The sequence below is a fragment of the Centropristis striata genome, chromosome 18 (assembly GCF_030273125.1).
Source record: "Centropristis striata isolate RG_2023a ecotype Rhode Island chromosome 18, C.striata_1.0, whole genome shotgun sequence".
In the NCBI taxonomy this organism is placed as follows: Eukaryota; Metazoa; Chordata; class Actinopteri; order Perciformes; family Serranidae; genus Centropristis; species Centropristis striata.
In genome coordinates this window covers 17,798,680-17,820,775 of record NC_081534.1, presented here as the reverse complement: position 1 = coordinate 17,820,775, position 22,096 = coordinate 17,798,680, and the positions used below count along the sequence as shown (strand labels likewise).

General features: G+C 37.4%; 1 protein-coding gene across 1 annotated transcript in view; it reads right to left on the bottom strand.

The window, feature by feature from the left end:
* The window catches only part of otofa (otoferlin a), a 129,112-nt gene that overhangs the window by 53,542 nt on the left and 53,474 nt on the right, over positions 1 to 22,096 (bottom strand). Inside the window, exons 6-12 of the mRNA XM_059355754.1 lie at positions 10,358 to 10,431; positions 9,020 to 9,146; positions 8,303 to 8,357; positions 6,473 to 6,604; positions 3,399 to 3,461; positions 2,081 to 2,165; positions 1,764 to 1,923 (exon numbers count right to left, since the gene is read on the bottom strand). Coding sequence (XP_059211737.1) covers positions 1,764 to 1,923; positions 2,081 to 2,165; positions 3,399 to 3,461; positions 6,473 to 6,604; positions 8,303 to 8,357; positions 9,020 to 9,146; positions 10,358 to 10,431 — 696 coding nt within the window. The remainder of the gene's footprint in view (positions 1 to 1,763; positions 1,924 to 2,080; positions 2,166 to 3,398; positions 3,462 to 6,472; positions 6,605 to 8,302; positions 8,358 to 9,019; positions 9,147 to 10,357; positions 10,432 to 22,096) is intronic.

The following is a 22,096-nucleotide window of genomic DNA, read 5'->3' as shown; positions in this document are numbered from 1 at the left end:
GCTGTGGTATATTAAAGATTTATACTCAACACATACACTATATACAGTATACAAATTATTTCACTTCTTTACCACATTAAATTAGATGTTACTGTGCTATAAACAGCCCAAAGTATGTTTTATGACAGCATTCTAGAAAAGGGTGAAACATTTGCTTCATTTAGCATGGTTAAAGCATTTAGGCTCTCTCCAACTGATAAATTGAACTATTTATTTATTTTATTTATTAAACACAACTGTTAAAATGTTATTATTATGTCGCACTGTAACATTTGTTATCAGTGTTTCCTCTAGGATTTTTTTCAGCAGTGGGGGTAAAGGGTTATTTGTCCAGTGGATGGTGTGTGCGGATAAATATTAATCAGCAATTTAGAAGGTATAAAAAATGACACTCAACTACAAAACAAGCTTTAGAACCAGTGTTTCTCATAGGATTTTCTGAGACTATGATAGGGGAACCCGAAAAGAGTAGGGTGGTTCGGAAGCATGCTCCCCCAGAGAAAATTTTTGCCCTAAAAGCCTAAATTTGGTGCCTCTCGCACATTCTAATGCCACTATTCCATCTTAATCATTGCATATTTTAATGTTTTATTGTAAAGGAGAATAAGGGTTCTTCTATGTTTTATTCAAGGCATCATATTTTGACAGTCTTCTTGTAAATTATGTGGTGGGACTGTTAACACATCCATGTGCTCTTATTTTGAAAGCTACATGTGTTGACTGACTGACCGCAGTGTGCTTTGTTCTCTTCCAGTAACGTTAGCTAGCCATTCGCTCTAACAGGCAGTCTAACCCAGGCGGCAACCTCCGGGTCGGAGCATGGAGGAAAACCAGGAAGTGCCTTAAGCTGCATTCTACTGAGGGGGTGCTTAGTTTGGCTGCAAAAAAATTCTGTCCATTCATTTCAATGCAAAATGAGAAAACTTCTCACTTGATTTATTACCTCAGATTTTTTTTAGGACAACACTGTGGACTCAATAACTAGTAAAAAATCTTCCTTTCACTGTATTTCCACTTAATGACAGTTTATTTGAACGTCTTGTTCATTAAAAATGTCTTGTTCAGCGTTCGGTTGGAGTCCAACCGAACGCTGAACAACTGATGGTCCAACCGTTGGACCATCAGACACTCCAAGGAGTCGCTGTTCATTTTTCTGAGGTAAGTAACATACATGTTGTTTTTGTTTTTTACTAGCCAAAACTAACATCCCAGTTAATGGTCCAATTAATGCTAACATGAATTAGCATCGGCTTCTCTCAGTCAGGTTGAGGTGTAGAGAGGCGTGTAGTCAGTGACGTCAGATCCCTCTCGCTCCTCCACAGTCCAAATATAGTCTGCTCCCCGTATCGGAAAACAAGATGGCGACGCAAAATGGCGACGAGTGTAGCGCTAAACTCGATGCCTCAAATGGGCCACAAACCAACATGTGATGTCACAGTCACTACATCCATTATTTATATACAGTCTATGGTCTAACCTCATTTAGAAACTGGAGTAATGCTAACAGAGTGCTCGCGCTGTTACAGTTGTTATGACATCTCCATTAGCTCCTCCCAGCGTCGAGAGAGCGCTGTGGTCACTGCTACAGAATTTAAAAAAAATCAAACAATCCCCTATTCTGAAGTAGCGGCGGGCATAATTTAGCAGAGGTGGGCCGCCACTACTTAATGAATATAGCAGAAACCGTGGTTACATCACTTTTTACAAAATAAAAAAATGGAAATTTTAGTTGAATTTATTGTTAATCAGTGACAGTGTATTACCCCTCTACGTCGTCTTCATCGGTCTCGTTGGCCTTGTGTGGCGTCTTGATGTTGTCGCCCTTCCCGACCACAGCGATGTCACACTTCACATATCCTTTACACCCCGCGGTTATGTCGTCAGGATCGGACAGGATGGCCCACTTGTGGTAAAACTGATGTTCTAGGATGGATTTCAATCAATGAGTCAATAACTGATACCTTTTAATCAATCCAGTTTCACTTCACAAAAGACAAAATCTAGTTTTAGTGTAATAGACTGAGCATGTTTGTTATGATCAGTAATTAAATTCATATTGGAGCTGCAGCTTGTAGTTTACCAGGCTGAGAGTAAACAGTCCCAACATCCATCTTGAAGGTTCCCACCAAGGTCCCACTCCGAAGAAGGTTTTTAGAGTGAATAACCTACGCAGACAAAATTGAGAAATGAAATATTAAAACAAGAGCAAACCCCGAAAGATTCACTATTGGATTGGAAACAGCAATAAATAATTCAGTGTGAGTGTTATACGGAAACAGATGGTTATGGACTTTATGTTTGACAAGGGGCTGCACGATGTGTTCCCAAAATTATATTAAACATAACCAGTTAGTCTCTCAGATCGTTAATCAAGCGCATTAAGGCAATAAGCAGCAATATCTTTTTATGTCTTCGTATAAAAACTCATCAAAGTATTCAGAGTGTATATTTAAAAAACTAAAGTTTATCAGAATGAACATTAAATACACTGTCGCCCATAAAATTTGAACAATTTTGTTTTCAGGCACAATCCTCTGTTAATTGTGGTTTAATTTTCATTGTGATATGTTCACAAGAGATTGATTAAAAAAGTTCTGAGAAGATTTTGTCTATATAGAGTTTTCAATTGAATATATGTCAAATTTGGTTATTTGGTGAGTTTTTGGCATGTTTTAAAGGATAATGTGCAAATGTTCATAATGCACATGGGTGCAAAGTGCAACACTTATGTTAAATCTTGAAAAAAATAGATTAGTCTAAATTAGATTAAATTGTGCTTAATTTGGACTGTTTTCTGAGTGTTTTCGTCATCTAACTAGTCCAATTTGAAAGCGCTTCAACGTCAACGTAATCAGTTGTTTGGAACATCCCTAATTAACCCTACTGTTATGTTTGTTTCTCAGGAACAGCAATAATGTTCATGGGTCAATTTGACCTGGGGCATGTTTAATTATCAGTGTCAGAAATAAAAAAAAATCCCAATAAACCTTGTTTATATTTCATCAATAAATCCATTACTAACAATTTCAATCAATATTTAGTGCAATGGTGTTCCTTACCTCTCACAGATCAAGTTCAATGAGGATAATTCACTCGTTTTCTCATAAAAAAATGCATGTAAAAACTTTTTTTTATGTACATTGGAAAGACCTACATATAAAATACAATGGTTTTACATGACATTTATTTTTTTTATTTTATTTTACATTTTTAAATGTTTTTTTTTACTAAATAAATACTTTTAACAATGTTTTTTTTTTAGATTTTTAAACTTTGAAATGGTTTTAATTTGACCCGCAACACAACAGGAGGGCTAAAACATACAGTATGAAATGTCAGTAATGTAATGCACCAAAAGTTGTACTGCAGAGTGTACTTTCGGGGTACGGATTACTTACTGAGAGCTTGATGATCTTGTCAAACATGACATCAGGAGGGATGTGGAAATCAAAGACGAAATACTGCAGAGAGTAGAGAGATACGGTTTGCCGGTTAATATATATTCCCTCATACTGGATAAGACATTTTTTCTTTGAGATTTGCTCTGGGAATAAAATGTGCCACTTTGAAGTTCAGGCGATATCAGTGCTGAGGTCAACTAAGTTACTGAGGGAACGAACAGAAACATCATCATATCAGCGTCACAGGAGATCAGCTCATATTGTAGCCACATTACAGCTCCGTCCCCTCAAGCTTTCAGTTATTCATAGGCAAAGATGAGTGCCTGGAAAAGAAATATCTGATTTAAAGTTCTACATCAAAGCTTTGTTATACCTTTTATTGATGTACTGGCACTGCAGCTACGCAGGGTACACAGACACTACAAGAGGCAGATTTGCCCCATGAGATTTCTGTTTGTTTGTTTTTTTTTCATGTGCTGCTAGTGTTTGTTGACAATGGAGACAAAGAATAATACATGATCTCCCACAGCATGGATAGAACTGTACATCATTGACTTTGCTGCAGGCGACTTCACAACCATGGACCTATTATCAGACAATATGCTCCCCCTTATGTTACTCATGATGGCATCTTTTCCTGTGGTGTTTTACAGGTGATTTATAACTCTAAATTTGTGCTGTTGAGTCAGTATTATTAATTCAATAGAATAATCAAGGTGGAAAATTTCCATGGGTATTAAAGGGGAATTTATGCAAATTTATGAGGAATAAAATGGAAATAAAGAGGGAATATCTGCTCAGGCTTAAGCAGACATAATACATTAATCTGCCAGAGTGAACAACTAAATTACAAAATAAACGATTCACAATAGAGAATTCATTGAAAACTTCTCAGTTAGCATGCTTAATCAAGCTACATCCCACATGGTAAAAGCATTAAAACAAAAAATAGCAACAACAAAAAAAAGTTATGAGCTGTAGTTTGTTTTAGGCTACTTTTCCACTGGTTGACTGCAAAATCAAAAGAATACAAATGTATATATATATATATATATATATATACACACACACACACACACACACATATCACAAAACTAAGAAAGAAAGCATGTCATCCTTTGGCTCAGACAGAGCAGAAGTGTTGCAGTAGTGTGGGCTGCACAAGTGATGGAAAGTTGTTATTTAACGGACTTCCTTTTTTATTAGGATGCTGCCTAATTATCTGCACATGATGGCAGAGTTTGCTGTTGAATGCAGTGCATGTTTTTTTGTGGAAATTTACCAGCAATGCTCCATCAGGATAAAAAGAAGTACAAGTATAAAAATATAAAAAGAAATAAAATAAAAAAATCACAGCAACAAGGAAAAGGGTGATGAAATGGGCTGACACTCTATTTTTCATGATGATGTACTTTCTCAAATATTATCATGAACTTCTGGTGACCAGATATGATTGCAGTTTTCCACTGCAGCTAATTTCACATAATTATTCCTGAGAGCAGTGAAGCTATCTGAAACAGCACAGACTGTGAATGAACTGGAAGGTCTGGTTACGAGGAGAGAGAGAGAGCGTGAAGGACTATTATCTTGCTCACTGTGGTTTCCAGTTTGTCTGTCCACAGGGGACTTTAAGACAAACACAAGAAAATCGATAGCAGACAAGCTGAAGCTTAACTGTCCTCTCCCTGCAGGACACAACCCAGAGGCTGAGCTCTGCATGACCCCCAACACTACCAACACTTCCCACCCAGGAAGATTATCTGCTGTTCAGGAACACCCAGAGCTGGAAAAACTCTCTAGTTAAGAGTGTTATCTGAAGTATTTTAATGTCTCTACACAGCATTTCACTTTGTGCATGATGTGATTGCATTTTCCCAGAAATCTGCTTGGTTGCAGGAGAACAGGAAGAAACTACTTAGTTCATGATAGGGCTGGGCGATATATCGATATAAAAATTTTTTTAATATATTTTTAAATGTGAAATGGACTTAGACCATATCACATATATCGATATATACTTTTAAAAAAAATGTCTTTCTTTATATATAAATGCTGCCCTTACTAGGGTTTGTCTTATTTGGTTCTTTTGTAATGTTCGTTATTATTTTCTCATAGAAATATAAAAGATATTTCTTTTAATTAAATGTGCACTTTATGGAGCTTTTTTTTTTTTTTTTTAAAAAAAGGTACACCTGTTGTTATACAGTATTTATGTTCACTTAAATAAACGGTTTCAATAAAACTACTTGTGACATGTCATATTTGGCTTTGACTAAACATTTGTTCTCACTTTGCAAAAAAATATTGGGATATATATCGTATATCAATATTCAGCCTAAATATATCGGGATATGACTTTTGGTCCATATCGCCCAGCCCTAGTTCATGTTGAGAAACACTTTCTCTAACAATGCCTAAAACTGGAGAAAAAGTCAGTTTATGACAGCTCCTGGCTGACAACCATAACTCTGATGCATGTGCAAAGGGGATGTGATGCCGTTAGCCCTTTTCAGACTGTAGCTTCAAGCCGTGATATTCACGGCTCTGTGACGTTTCTCCTTTTAAATTGAACGTGCCAGAGGCTTAATGGGGGGACCAAGTGATCCCGACTCTGTAGCGCCTTCGGAGGTAGTAACAGAGGCGTTACACTGGGGAGACTGTTCCAGACAGGACCGATGTAAACCAGCGGAGCCGGCAAGATGGAAAAAACGTGACGTACATTTTTTGTGCAACCAACACTCGGCTAATAAGAAATGAAGTGGAGCGTATCATCAGAAACATTTTCATTGTATAGTCTGTATTACATAATAAGTAGTTGGATATTTGTTTTTTGTGACCACAGTGTGTTGTTGTACAAGTTACATATTATACTTTTAATATCAACCTGCTTCAACAACAAATCTGTTGAATCTCAGTGTTGGCCACAATGTGATTTAAAGCAGCTTATGCCAACTTAAAAGCATGACCACAATACAATGCAATTAGATCAGCCGTGGAAATACAATTGTATGCATGGACGTTTATATTAAGTTTATAGGAGTCTTCTTGCTGTTTAAATTTCTAAAGCTCACCTCATTGTAGTACGGGCAGTTAGTGGACTCCTTCATGGACGTGTACTTCTTGTCGTCTCCAATCTCCACACACACCACAGGGTCCATGTTGAGGCCGATCAGCTGCCGGGCCTCGATCACTGTGATGCTGATCTGATGGTAGACAGATGAGCTAATCAGATATGACTCTGAAAGATAAAACAAACCAACTCTCCTCCAACAGTGAGTCAACCAGCAGCAACACCATCATCATAAATCATGCATTTACGCAGTAATTACCCTGAGGACAACTCAAAGGCAAGGAAAATTGAGCTGTCCCAAACTAATGATTCTAATTCTAGACAGTAAAGGTTTCTGCCAGATTACATTTTTTTTACTGAGACATCTCCCCCGGTTAAAGTAAAGTTGCATTGGCTGGACAAACTAGATCTTAAGCTAAATGTTTCTAATACCAAGTAATATCCCTCTGGTTTAATTAGATGTCCTATAATGAGGAGGAACAGAGAGATAAACATAAAAAGAGGGGATAAGTCTGTAGCTTACACCGTGATTTCAGTCTTTCTGGTGTATAAATATATTCATGTTTTTTTTTAATAAAATAGGACATGAAAATAGGCCAGGAACCAGCACTTGAGGACAGTTATACTGTCTCCACAATGCTTTTACTTTATTTCACTGATATGGTGGTGAATAGATTTGGAACAGCTTTGAATATAAAGAAAATAAAGATGCCCCCCGTATCTCTACTTAAGACACCAATATATAACCCTGATTCCAAAAGAATTGGGGCGATGTGTGAAACATGAATAATAAAAGAATGCATCAAAAGTTTATCCGTCTGAACATTAAATACACTGTCTTTGTTCAGTTTTCATTCGAATAAATGTCAAGAAGGATAACCAACTTATTTGGAATTGGGTTTGTACAGCTGACAAAGGTTTCAATCATCTAATCTAAACAGATGTCCACACCAAGAACGATAACTATAAAGATAACTATATTGTTTAAAAAATCTTTCAAACTTAAGTGGATGTCCGAGTCCACAACACAACTATAACAATGACAACAGTGGAAAATTATATTCAGACTGATTTGATGAATGACCGAAATACTAGTCCATCCAAATGTTGGTGTATCAAATTAAAACTCCTTATAGGAATAAGTGTAATAAAGTTCACTTATTGAAGTCAACAACATCGCTCTCACACACACATGCACGCACACACACGCATCTACGCGCGCACGCACACATACACACACACACCAGTGATGGAAGAAGTATTCAGATCTTTTATTTAAGTAAAAGTATTAATACCACACTGCAGAATGACTCCACTAAGTAAAAGTCCTGCATTCAAAACTTCAAAACTTACTTCAGTAAAAGTACAAAAGTATCAGCATCAAAATGTACTTAAAGTATCAAAAGTAAAAGTATTCGTTATGCAGAATGACCCCACTCAGATTGTTTTATATATTCCAAATAGACTATTAAATAATTATTACTGATGGACTTATGTAAGCAGCATTTTAATTTTGTAGAGATAGTGCTCATTTTGACTTTTCAATATACTGTAATGAGGTTAAATAAAATAAAAAAAGTCTAATCATTTTAAATTGATCATGTTTTTTATGTTAAATCTCAACCTGAAAAGTAACTAAAGCTGTCGGCTAAATGTAGTGGAGTAAAAAGTACAATATTTGCCTCTAAATGTAGTGGAGTAGAAGTATAAAGTACCTCAAAATTGTTCTTAAGTACAGTACTTGAGTAAATGTACTTAGTTACATTCCACCACTGACACACACACACACACACACACACACACACACACACACACACACACACACACACACCTGATAATCCACTGGTCGTCCAGAGCTCGGCTCCATCTTGATATCTGGCTTTGACCTGAAAAGACACAGTGATTACATTCTCCTCTGCTCCACCAGTGAAACTGAGTTGGCACCAGTGGTGAAGTGGTGCCTCTTTTTCTGTCAGTTTTAGGATACCCAGCAATCAGCCAAGAAGCCGTTAGGATATATAGGAGAGTATACCCACTTCCTCCTCAGTAACCTTCCCATCTAAGCGTTTACCAGTGCAATGGAATGTACAATTGTGTGTGCATGAGTGATGGGTATCTGTTTGTTTTGTTTTTTAGCAGCATTTATTTATCAGTTTTATTGATTGATTTTATATGTTGCACAGATGAGATGGCACTTTTAAATGTCATTGTACTTACAATGACAATAAAGATATTCTATTCTATTCTATTCGTGTCAGTACATCTGCTACCACTACACCACATGATTATAAACTCAATCCTAAATTTCAAAACTTAAATTGTGAACGCTCTCATTTTTCCATCTTCCAAGGTTGAATAAGTTTATTCTTGAAAATATATTCCATTAAATGGCATCATTGTGCAACCAGCTTCAAAATGATCCTGCTGCATCAGCAGTTTGAAATGTACGATACTCACTGAGCCCATTAAGAAAGTGTGTGTGTGTGTGAGTGTATTTCTCTACCATGTGTGTAAATGCATGTGTCAGTTTCTGAATAAAAAGCGAGACCTCTTATTGGAGACGTTGGTGGTGACGGCGGTGACAGATGCCAGAGAGATGGTGTCTGGGTCCAGTGCTCCAGCCAGACGCATGGCCTTCCTGTCCAGGTCCTCCATGTCCAGGACCGCCGGCTCATCTGGACAACAATATCACAATGGTGACATCACCACAACTAACCAAAAATGTGTTGTTAATACCAGGTCCACAGCAGTACTCCTACTGAGGACACTGACATCATGACATGTCCATTTGCTGTGAAAGTTGGGAGGAGTTTACATGATTTGATTAAAAAAAACATTTGGTGGATATTTAATAGCCTAAATTGAGAACTTTTTTTATTCCATTATTACAAATTACACACATTTTTGATGATTGGGCTCACAACTTCAGTAATTCCAGGCTATGGCCCATATTTAGACAAGCCATTTCTAGTGTTGTCAATATGTACTATACGAATAATAACAATTTAGATATATAGACATATCATTTAGATACATTTTTAAATGTGATGTGGAATAAGACCATATCGCATATGTCTATATAGTTTAAAAAAAAAAATCTTTATATATAAATGCTGCCCTCACTAGGGTTTGTCATATTTAGTTATTTTGTAATGTTCGTTATTCTTTTCTCCTATAAATATATTTATTTTGGAAAAACATTGGCCTATTTTATTTCATAGGCTATTTTTATTTTAGATTTTTTTATTTATTTAAATCTGCACGTTATGGAGCTTTGTTTGAAAAAAAAAGAAGGTAATCTTCTTCTTATACAGTATTTATGTTCACTTAAATAAAAAGTTTCAATAAAACTACTTATGACATGTCATATCTGGCGTTGACTTTGACTGAACATTTGCTCTCACTTTGCGATAAAATATTGGGATATATATCTTATATCGATATTCAGCCTTTATATATCGGGATATGACTTTTGGTCCATATCACCCAGCCCTAACTTCAACCACAGAAGTTATACAAGAAGTGGATGTTGCTTGCAAAGTGAAGCCAATGCCAAAGTGCTTTAAACCTGCATTCTTTCTGATGGCCAGCAGGGGGCAACTCCACTGACTGCAAAAGAAGTCCAATTGTATAGAAGTCTATGAGGCAATGACCCTACTTCTCCCTTGATTTATTACCTCAGTAAACATCTTCCTCCTGAGTTTATGGTCACAATCACTAGTTTAAAGTCTTCTTCAATAGAAAATTATGTAATTATGGTTACGTTTCAACAAGTATTTTGCCTACAGGTAACTTGCAAGATTTGAATAAAACATCTCAATTAACAAGATAAGTAATAATTTGGGATTAAATTAGCTCTTGTCTTGTGTCGTGAGTGTTGTTTTACCTCCTTTCTTGTGATCCTCCTTCGAACTCTTGATCTTGCCGAGCTTCATGGCTGAGAAAACTCCCTTCCCTGCTCTGGTGGAGGAGAAATCAGAGACAGCGGATAGGAGGAGAAAGGAGAGGAAACTTATATCATGAGAGTGAACTTTCTTTATAATTGTCTCATTAAGTTCACTCTCCATCAGCAGACTCACACCCACAGGAGAAATTGATCAACATTAATAACTGAACTCGACGTGAGCAGAAAACCCCACGGCACACTCCTGGACATAATCAAAATGCAACCCAACACCATAACGTATATCATGGACATCTTTGTAACTCGGCTAGACATTTAATTCCAGCGGATTTAATCCCCCTCCCCCCTCTGCTCGCCACCACCAACTCTCCAGACCCTCAATCACAAAACAAGAGTATCAAGTGTCTGCACATTGATATTATCTGGATCACATGTCACCACAACAACAAAGAGCTTGTGATGCCATCAGCGGGACGACAAATGAGGGGCCTTAATAATTAAAAATGAGTGTGACCGTCCAATTTGCGTCGGATATGGATCCATGTCAGGAAATTAATGAATAGGAAGGTTTTCCTTTTGTTTCCTCAAGCATTCAGAGACGAGTGTATCAGAGTTCAATTTCTGCTTTGATCTTTCCCCCGTTATTCTAGAGGCAACCTTTAACCCAAAGTTTTACAAGGTATAGAAAAGTAAATGGTTTTATATCTCGTTTTATGGGTTCATGGCAAAGAGTGATTTAAAAGTAAAAGCCTGGAGGCACGCAAGAGGGAATAAAAGGCAGGAAAGGCAGAAGAATAATTCGTCCAAATAAAGGTAAAAAGCTTTTCCTGCCAAATCAAATCAAGTCAAGGCCACTTTAAAATGTGCTCCTTGGAATCCCCAGTCATGTCTCAAACAATATATTAATTAATGTATAAGTTTAATGACTTATCAGTGCATGCATGAAAAACCTTGGAATATACCTTTGAATGTAACATCTGCTAATTGTGACTGAAACAATTAGACAATTAGTCAATCCACAGGAATTTACAGCCTGTTGGACTCTGAGATGTTATTGACTACACAATTATTTCAACTAATTGGAAAAACAATTTATCAATAATTAAATTGGGAATTGCAGCCCTGATTAATTGCAAAATCGGATGTTCCAGTAATCCTTGTCTTAATCAATCTACGATTCAACGATAAGCTACCAAAATAAAAGAGAAAGTGTTTTTCATACATACCACATGAAAGACACCACTGATCCTACTCCACAGAGAGGTCAGATCACCATAAATCTGCCCCCAATAGAATTCCTCCCTCAAGCTTTCTTCTCTATTTTGAACTATATTTCCATATCCTTCACCTGTCAGGTGCAGATCCTTCAGACCAGCCAGGCAAGACCACAGTTGGACAGATGAGTGGGTGATGCAGGAGAGAGGAGGGGAGGGAGAGAGCGAAAGAGGAGGATGGCTGGAGATACAGAGAGAGGAGGAGAAAGAGGAGAAGGATGGAGTGGGTTGGGCTCTGTGCACCACCAAAACACAAGACCAGAGGGCCTCCAGAGTTCATAACAGGCTGAAATTAATGCTATGAAATATTGCACTTGAACAGTGAGAAGAAAAAACACTTTAAAAATCTAAATGTTAGGAGCAGAGAGTGTTTTAGAATGTGCAAATGAGAGGAGCTGAATTGCCACCAGAGACCAAGATGACCTCTAAATCTCATTAACCAGGGGAAAAACACCTTTAATGACAAAAAGGAATTATTAATATCCTACTCTGCTGCAGATACACACAAACAATTTAATTTTGTACCGTTACTTGTACACTGAACATTTCTTGGTTTGTCTTTACAACTACATGCCTTTCACCAAAGCTAATCTTACTTTACTTTCACATAATTATAACATTGACCTCAATTTTAACCCTTGTCTTAGAGACACTTTACCTCTAATTAGATAGGGGATACAGAGATAGGGAATAAAATGATAAACTCTGTTTTGACCAGTTCTGTGTAAATTGAAGTTTACATCATTAGCTAAAAAATATAGATTGTTAGTCTTTGTCAAAAGAAACCATATTATCTTTGGAGCAATTATTCACATTTGACTGAACATTTTCTGCTCTTTTCAATGTAAGTCTTGTCAAGTTTGGGTAATTAAAACTATTCAATAAAGGAAACAACACAGACTGAGACTGCATGGGTACGGAGTCTTACTAAAAGGTTTTTGGCACTACAACATCATGTAACTTTTGCAGTTGTTGCTGAGAGAGATTAACCACAAAAAGTCACGGTTACATCTCTGGAAAACATAAACATATGCTGTTATATGAGCAGGTGTAAGCAAAGGGGCATAAAGCAGGTAAAGGCAGTGCCCTGCCAGCAGTAAGCAGTGTGTCTTTTGAACAAGAACAGTGAAAAAGAGAGAGGTGACTCGGGGAGAAAAACAAATTGAGACATCAAATATTCTACTTACTTGTCTTTCACTCCCTTCCCTCTCTTTTCCTTTCCTTTGCTGAGAGTGAATACAAGGACAAACATCAGAGACAAATGCTTTGCAGCAGGAAGGCACATCTCTGTTTAAAAATGAGATGCACCTTGAAGGGTTTTTTTTTTACTTTTAACAAGCCGTCCCTTTATGCAGATTTAATGACAAGACGTAACCTTCAAAGATGTCAGAGAGAAACCAATGAAAGTGCACAACTGAAGTTTCCAATTAGAGAAATGAAAACATGCAAATGTACCCTCTACTTGAGAAGTTTGAAGGTAAAACTCACGAGTCAAAGTCACATGTCAAACTTTTAAAGAAAACACACGCTTTGATCTGAAATGAAGACCATAAATGCATTCGTAAATCATGTAAACTGCAACATCTAAGCACTGCACATCAAAAAACACACTTCAACACACTCAGAAGTTCATTCAAGCTCATAGCGATAATACAGATATAGAGATAATATGCTGCTATTGTATGCAAAGCCAGTACTGCATATTTAAAAAGCAGAGAACTCAGGCAACATATGCACATGTGTGCTTAAAGCTAAAAATGAACTATATTGTAGCATTGTAGATAATTAATAATAAATGAAAGCATGAATAAATTGCTTTAATACATGTGTAAACTGCGACAAAGATGAATTATCTATCTAAAGCAGAATTATTCCCAAGGTTATTCTCCAGTATACCTGGCAGCTTGATTTCCATCTCCTCCATAAAACAGGCGTTTCAAACTGTGCATGAAACATTTTCCCTCCAGTTATAAATACATCTTTAATGTGCATGTCAAGCACGGGGGGTAAGGAGCAGCGGACGGGTGTGTAAATTGCAGTTTAATTCAAGAGTCCGGGCCTTGAACTTGCAGCGAGCAGATGGTCAAACACGGACATGTCTGTATGTGTAAAGAAGTGCTGAATATTTCAGTAATATCACACAGGAGACCGTGCTGATGTACTGAATGTGAGTAGGGGGTCAAAGGCACTTTAGAATGCCTCTATTCCAATAAAAACACTTGGTCAGAACTAAAAGTTGTATGTGCAATTTTTTAAGAGGTTAATGTTCTGCCATTGCCAGTTGGTTTTAGTTAAAATGGTCTGTTGTTAGAATAAACGCCTAATTAGCTGGCTAAATCTGCCATTTTTCTCACTGCTGTAACCAAACACATTTGGGCACAGATTCATTTATTTGATTTGCTTAACTGCAATATAACAGGAAACTATTATTATTTTGAAATAACATGATAATATCACATACGTGTCCAGACATGTGCATCACTTTAAAGTGTCCTCTGGAAACACTTCTGTTGTGTTGTGGTCTATTTGCAGTGCTTTTTCTTATTGTGTTGTGTTTGGTCTTTGCATCTCGTTTTCTAAATGCTGCGCTCGTGTTGTCAAATTACAATGCATTTGTTTGGACGAATATAATGATCACAACAAAAATAGCTCATAAGAGTTTAATTTATGAGCTGATATCTAGACATTTTCCATGGTTTTCTTGGTAATAACCAAAAACATTACCAATAAAACCATGGAAAATCAGCTCTTAAATTAAACTCTAATGAGCTATATTTGTTGTTATCATTATATTTGTCCAAACCAATGTACCTTTAGTTGTACCAGGCATTAAATGAACAAGAAAGCAAGGAGAAAACAAGGGTGGTCTAATAATTTTTTCCATGGCTGTATATAAATCCAGTTGTGATGGTTTTTTTTACAATACATTTGGTTTTACCCAGGTTTATCTGATATTTTCAATATTTTTCTAATTTGTAATCACTATTATAACATGTGTTTTACCCAAAACTGTTTTCACAGTTTCACAATTTCTCACGCTAAAAACTTTATTAGTGAACTCCCGTCTTTAACCCTCGCTGTGGTCCTGCACTCACTTTAATACCTAGAATTTCTTTCTAATTGTGACATACAGTATGTACTGTCAGAGTGACAGTGTCTTCTCATTTTCTTGTGTCTTGTCCTTTTGCATGAGTTTTCATGAGTGTGGTGTACAAAAAAATAACCCGTCTGCGATCAATAATTCATTGACATATACTGTCTGAACGTTCTGCTCCGGGGGCCCTGCTGAATGGCTCTCAGTGAGATATCCTACACACACCTGCTCTTTCTCTCCAACAGACTTAGATTAAATATATTTCGGTGCTTCCAGTGCCTGCTGGACTGGAGCCAGGCAAAGATCGGCTCCACCTGATAACACAGTTGGAGGATGAAAACCCTCATTTAACCAGAACTGTGTGTCCTGAAACCTTATCGAATGCCCTGCAGTCCTCTCAGTCTCCTCCTCTCTCTGTACTTTCTTTCCTTGGCCGGTTTCTTCCTCTGCTGCTCAGGGCTTTAAATGTTCTTCCAACTTTCCACTTTGACTAGAGTGAGACCTTCAACATATAAAAAGAACATCAACATGATTTATCCCTGTGATATTGGCATCTAATCTCGAGTGCTTTTGTGTGGCTTCTTCATTTGGCAACAAGAAAGTAAATTGATGCAGTAATTGATATTCTTTGCCTGTGATCTCGCTCAAAACATCACCCTCATTAGCGTAGCACAAAGTCGGAAGCTAATGTAACTTTAATGCACTCACACCAAATTTTAAAAAAGGAGCTTTGAGCGTTCATGACCTACATAAAGCAAACAACACATTTATAGAATCTTTTGGGCTTTTGTGTGTGTGTGCATTTATCTTAAGAATAAATACACCTATACTATATTCGATGGTGTGTTTGTGGCTAATACACCATAATGCAGACTGAGCAGACATGTAAAATAGAAGCACGGTGAAGGAAGATGAATAAAGCACAAGATAGGAGTATAAGAAGGTACACCACACAACAAGCGTTTTTTTCTATGTACCCTTTTTTAAAATTTTAATATGCACTCAAAATAGCGCTCTTGCATTTTTTACTCTGTTATTGCATCAACTGGGCTGCATACTTTGAAGGCTTTCAGAGACAAAATGTTCCTTTTTTCTCTCTCGACATCTCTCATGACGTCTAAGGGAATCCAAAGACATTTCCTTTCTATGAAATCTCATAAATAATCATCTCTAATGAGAAGACTAGCTCCTACATCCTGACTCCTATCTGGGACAGACACACAGATGATACAGAAACTGGGATTTACCCCAAGAGGCATGTATTCATGTCGTCATTGTCTGCTCTTACATCAGGGCTTGGAACACCAAAAAACAGGAAGGGAGAGGGGCTTACACTCTTGCTCACTTCGTTTGAATTTACATCACCGTACTATCACACAAGCTGAGAATGAGAACCACTGCAAACCACAGCAAACCACAGGAGCAGAGCTGAGAAACACTGAGCAGTCCCTTGAGAGAATGAAGCTACACGAGGAGAAACAAGGAATGTCAAAAACTCAAAAGAAAACTGCTTCAATCCAGCATCTGTCTCTGCAGAAGGAAACAAAGCAGGAGAACAGATCGACAATATTTTCTTTAGAGAATTTAACACCTAGCATGAAGGTTTGATAACGAAAAGAAATACAGTGTTATTTTATGGTATAGACTTTTATAAAAAAATGTTTTTTTTCCACATAACACAAAACGCCTTATCTGTGATTGCAGTGTGTCAGCAATGTTTCGACTCACTGATCTGAAGATTTTTTATTTGCTGACAAGGGCTTACTGTGCTGTACATTTGAAATCTGACAGCTTGCACCAGTGTGCAATAAATATTGAAGTCTAATCCGCCATAAAACTTGATTTAACTTCATTTTTATTGTTCTTTATTCTTTTTTACATCATCAGCAATTAACTGGTACTGTCATAATAACCACATTTTGTTGGTTTAAATATTGTCCCAGTAATAATAAAACACAGATATTATTGTCATTTAAAGACCCTTTAATGCCACTGACATAATGATAATATAATAGCATAATAATTCTAGTCCACCCTTTCAAAAAGCAATTAACCCTTAATTGTACCTGTGTGGAGGAGCTGCCTGGGCCCCGCACTCACAGACACTCACCCACACAAAGAGCATAGGAGAGGACAGAAGCTGCACAATCAGAAAAGACAGCAAAAATAAATTTTATTCTATACAATTAGCTTACGCACCGTGAATAAACACTCTCATGCTGCACCCAAAACTTCAGTGTAATGCGTAATGCTTTTAATTGACCTTCTATGTTTTTTAAATTGTTTTTATTAATGAGTTTTTAATTGTATTTTCTTTTATTGTCAAGCACCTTGTAACATTGTTTTGAAAAAGGTGCTGTACAAATTAAGTCATTATTATGACTATTTACCAGGAGGTAAATAGTCTATTGAGGTTAGTACCAGGAGGTCTTGATGTGGTTTAGTACCAGGAGGTCTTGATGTGGTTCAGTACCTCGGACCAAATTACATGCTTGATCTGCGACCTCTCTACGAAGCATCCAGACCCCTTAGGTCATCTGGAACTGGCTTGTTGCGTGTCCCAAGAACAAGAACTAAGCGGGGTGAGGCAACTTTTAGTTATTATGCTCCTCACCTGTGGAACAAACTACCTGTAGATCTGAGGTCTGCCCAAACGGTCAGCTCCTTTAAATCAGGACTAAAAACACTATTGTTTACTGCAGCGTACTCTTAACTTTATCACGTATCTGCTGTACTCTACTGCCCTTACTTTTTAATTACGCAATGTTTGACTTGTGCTTTTCATTATTTTATCTATTTTCTTATACTGCTGTATCTTATTTTATCATATTTGTATTTTTATTTCCATTTCCATTTCCCTGTTTTAATTGACTGTTTTTTTTACTGTTCAATTCAATTGTGTCTTGCTGTTTTTAATGTTTATGTAAAGCACTTTGAATTACTTTGTGTTGAATTATGCTATACAAATAAATTTGCCTTGCCTTGCCTTGCCTTGCTATTTAATATGGTCAGAAAAACCCTGCTGTTTATTCTGGCATCATGTACGCTAAAATGTTATTTAAACAAACGGGTTATATCATACAACACATGGACATCACAATGATAACTTTTGTTGAGCTTGATAAGTCCATAGTGAGTAATTAGATCTTCTTTAAAATCAGTATCAGTATCCGTCTCAAAGAACTGATATCGGTTGGGCTCTTGTTTCTGTATTGGCTGACATGTCTGTTGTCATGTGTTTCCACAGGGAGTCAGTGCTGCAGTGATCAGACCCACTGAGATAAAGACGAGTGAGATAAAAGGCCTCACAACACCTGCACCATGGCGCCATGTGATGGTGCATTATCAACATGTGACGCCGGTGCTGCCTTTGAAGACACAGCTATTTACACTGACGGACAAATGAGTCACGCACTTGGCAGAAAAAATCACAATAAATAAATGAACACTTGTTTCAGTAAATTATCCCTTCAACAGAAGCTCTGCCCCTGCTGAACTGTCTCCTTTGAGTGCCGATTTGATGTTATGCAAATGAATCATGCATATTAAAATGGTTTGAATAAACACAATGACTATTTACAGCAATATGTTTCAGTGAGGCGATGCCAAATAATTCATGAATGCTTTTTACAAGATAGTTAGTTTACAAGTTAGGTAGCCTGTTGCACCATTGTTAAAGTCTTATTAAACTCCGATGCGAAGCCCCATTTCAACTGTTTTTTTTTCTTCAGTATTTGATGTCCACAGATCAAATGACAATTGGAGACTTAAATCCATTCTCTTCATGTCTGGCACATGTGCTCTTCTGCATGTACTATTCAGCAGATCTGCTTCACTGGCAGCAAAACCACACAGGGGGTGATTTATTTATTAGGAATAACAAAACCCCTTGCAAAGCTGGCTCATTGTGGTACTGCAGATAGCACAAAATTTTTCATGGGCACGGCCATAAATCATCCTGCAGGACCAGAGACGATTGTAGAAGCTGCAGATAGGAGAGGTGGCAGTGGGATGGTCAATTTTGGGTGCAATTTCACTCAATTAAGGGGATGAGGAGGAACCAATAAGCCACCTACACTCTCCAGCAGTCACACTGTACAGTTATAATGAAAATTCATTCCCACTGAGAACAGCACTGAGAACAAACTCTGCTGTAAGCTGCATGCATGACCTTTAGGCTGCAGGTGATAGGACAGAAATTGACAGCAGTAGGCGGAGCTGCATGTAGCATGTAGTTACAGTGCTTCAGTTTGTTCTTCCACTCTGCAATCCTGTGCAAAAGTTCACAATAGAGGAGTTTGTGTTTGACTAACACTCAAGTGTTTTAGAAATAAAATCCGACGCCTGTTATCAAGCTTTAAGTTCAAAGTTTCACAAAGACATCTGGCAGCTGTTGACAACACTTTTAGTGTCAAGTCTCTCAAAGAAGAGTGATTACTGATGATGAGTGACACTGCTGAGAATTATTGCATCTGCAAGGTAAAACAAACAAACAAAATCACAAACCAAAAGGTGGGTAAATAAGGCAGACGGGGAGGATGTAGGGAATATACCTTGAGGCTAGACTGTTCATGACATTCTCATCATTTTCCTCCTCCTCCGCCTCCTCCCTGGAGAAATAGGAGAGTCATCCTCATTTATCATCTCCTTTACATTAACGCTTCATTACTAGAATAAGAAGACTGACACTGCCTGTATAGTGTCAGAATTCAGGACACAATGAAAACTCTTTAGCAAGTTTAATTCTGAAAACCTCTCAAGCTGAAAAACACTGAGCAGCTGGTAATTCAGGGTATAAAGGAGTTTGGATGGGATGTGGCAAGGCTATTAAAATCTTTCCACAAGCCCATCAGTCTGGCCAGCGCCGATGTGAGGTGGATTAAAGGTGGATTTGTTGGCAAGGCTGAGAGTTAGTTGGTATTTTCTCAGCGGCTCTCAACTTTTTTTTTCACACAAAAGCCCTACGGCAGTCCTCACAGAGTCTGACAGACAGCTCTGTGCAGCCACAGCAGCTAGATGACATGCCCTCATCACAGCAAGGGCAGATGGCTTCTTCTCCTGATGATAGGTGAGGAAATGTAATGAAATTTGATATGAAAATAAAGTTTTAGCTTAATGAGTTTGGTGGCTACTTTTATTAAACCCTTTTACAGTGTTTCTCCACAGTGGTACTTTCTTTTTTTCTTTGTCGACCAAATCCGAATACTGTATCTGTTATATAACACCCGTGGGATGCTGTAAAACTTAGATAAGTTCAATTTCTTGTTTTCCTCGGGCTGCTTCGAATCTCACATCAGCAGACCCCTGCACAGTTTTTTAATTTTATGCTGTAAAACAGTGCAGCTTCGTCATTCAGTATCAACAAACAAAAACAAAAACATGCACTCCACAGCATTTAACCTCACACATACACACATTTTCATACGACCATACAACATGCTGCATAATGATGGATTTAGGGGTCTGGCTGTTCAGATAGTCTCAGTGGAAATCGATACCACCCACAGATTATTTCAGACGCTGTTCGGTAAAAACACGACAAGTAAACCGCAGAGGAAGACCAAGTAATAGCGCGAAGAGGCAAAGAGCAGCCTGAGGGGCCCAAGGTCTTACAGTTTTTCATACTAAATCTATAAAACTTTGTTCAGCCTGGGATTACTTGTCTATTGTTGTGAACAAACATATGCCAAGTATTCTAAACTGTATACAGACCAGGCAACTAAAAACAGACACAATGCTTCTCCTTCTTCCATTTCAATTTGAATATTGATGAAGTTGCGATTGAAAAACAATGTTCACATCCCCACAGAGCCAACAAAAAACATTTATAGATTCCACTGTATTATTTTTAACCTCATGAGGACAGCTGGGAACATTGTTTTTAAAAAAAAAAGTATTTTAGTTCCTGCAATGTTGCCTCTTTAAAATGCATTATATCTGCACACTTAAAAGAATACTCAACTCATTTAGCATTCCTGTAAAATTGTCAGACCCATAATGGACAGTTTTCAATTAACAGAGTAATAAAACTGATGCTACAAAACCATACATAATGAGTCCTATTTAAGCTATCTATAAAGCAGGGGTACATGTGGCTCTTCAGGCCATCTGCAGTGGCCATGACAAAAAATGATACCAAATGAAATTTAATTTCTATTTCTTTACATTTTAATTTTCATTGATTGTTGGTGTAGGCCCAAAGCAATTTGTATTCTTTAATTACAAAAATGTGTTGCTTCTATACAGCATTACATTTTATGTTATTTTTACATTATAGTCAACTTAAATGTGCACCATAGCTTATGAAAGTCCTGAGATATTTCTTCGGTGTCCAGCATCTCATTTGCACTTGGGTTCTGGCTACATTCTGACAAAGTCATACTAATAAATGCTCATTATGACCTATTAATATATGAATTAATTGTTGGTTGGGTAATTTAGACTTTGTGGGCTGTTTCATCTTCATTGTAAGGCTTAAAATAAGGCTCCATTACGATATTCAATGGATCTTTAGTTAGTAAAGGTTGCCGTCCCCTTGTCTAAAGTCTATGGTGCAAGTGCAGATAGGGCGTGTCCAACTGGTGGTTAAAAGGCATATAATCTGGGTGCAAAGAAAGGAGAGTGAACCGCTTGTATTAAGTCTCTTAATAATCACAGGTATGCTTTGGGTGGAACATGAATTAAATCAATTAAAGCTAGTGCTGCTTTTTAAATGCCAATTACATTACCCACATTGCAATGCTATGGCTGTCAGTTAAATTAAAGTTTGCATGCATTATGCTACTAGCAGAGATTTTCATTTTCCATTTTCAACCTTGTAGTCTTCAGCAACAAGCGACTCAAGTGACATCCCTTGAGGCAACTAATCAGTCATGCAGTTCTCTCTGGAGCCTAAAAATCTTTATACAACTTCTTCATGTATGCAGTGGTACTCCACAACACCTGTAAGCTATTTGATGAACTTGGGTTCCCCTTTTAATTTCTACTCCCTGTGATGTGCCAATACACTCAAACCGCCTTCCATCTGCACTGATTCATATATTAACATGTTTACAGAATATACTTATAGCATTCTTTCAAAGGTGTTGGAAAGGTGCTACTAGATAGACTGAGTGAGTTCATTTACACCACAGAAAATCTATTTGGCTTTAAGTCTAAGCACAGTACAGATATATGTATCTATGCCTTGAAAGAAACTGATGAATCCTACAGAAGGCAGGGCTCTACAATGTTTCTAGGGTTTATTGATGCGTCCAAGGCATTTGACAGAGTAAATCACCACAAGCTTTTTTTTTTTGATATGCAGTTTATTTGAAAGCAGTTGGGGAAGTGTAAGACAGGTTGTCTGATAGG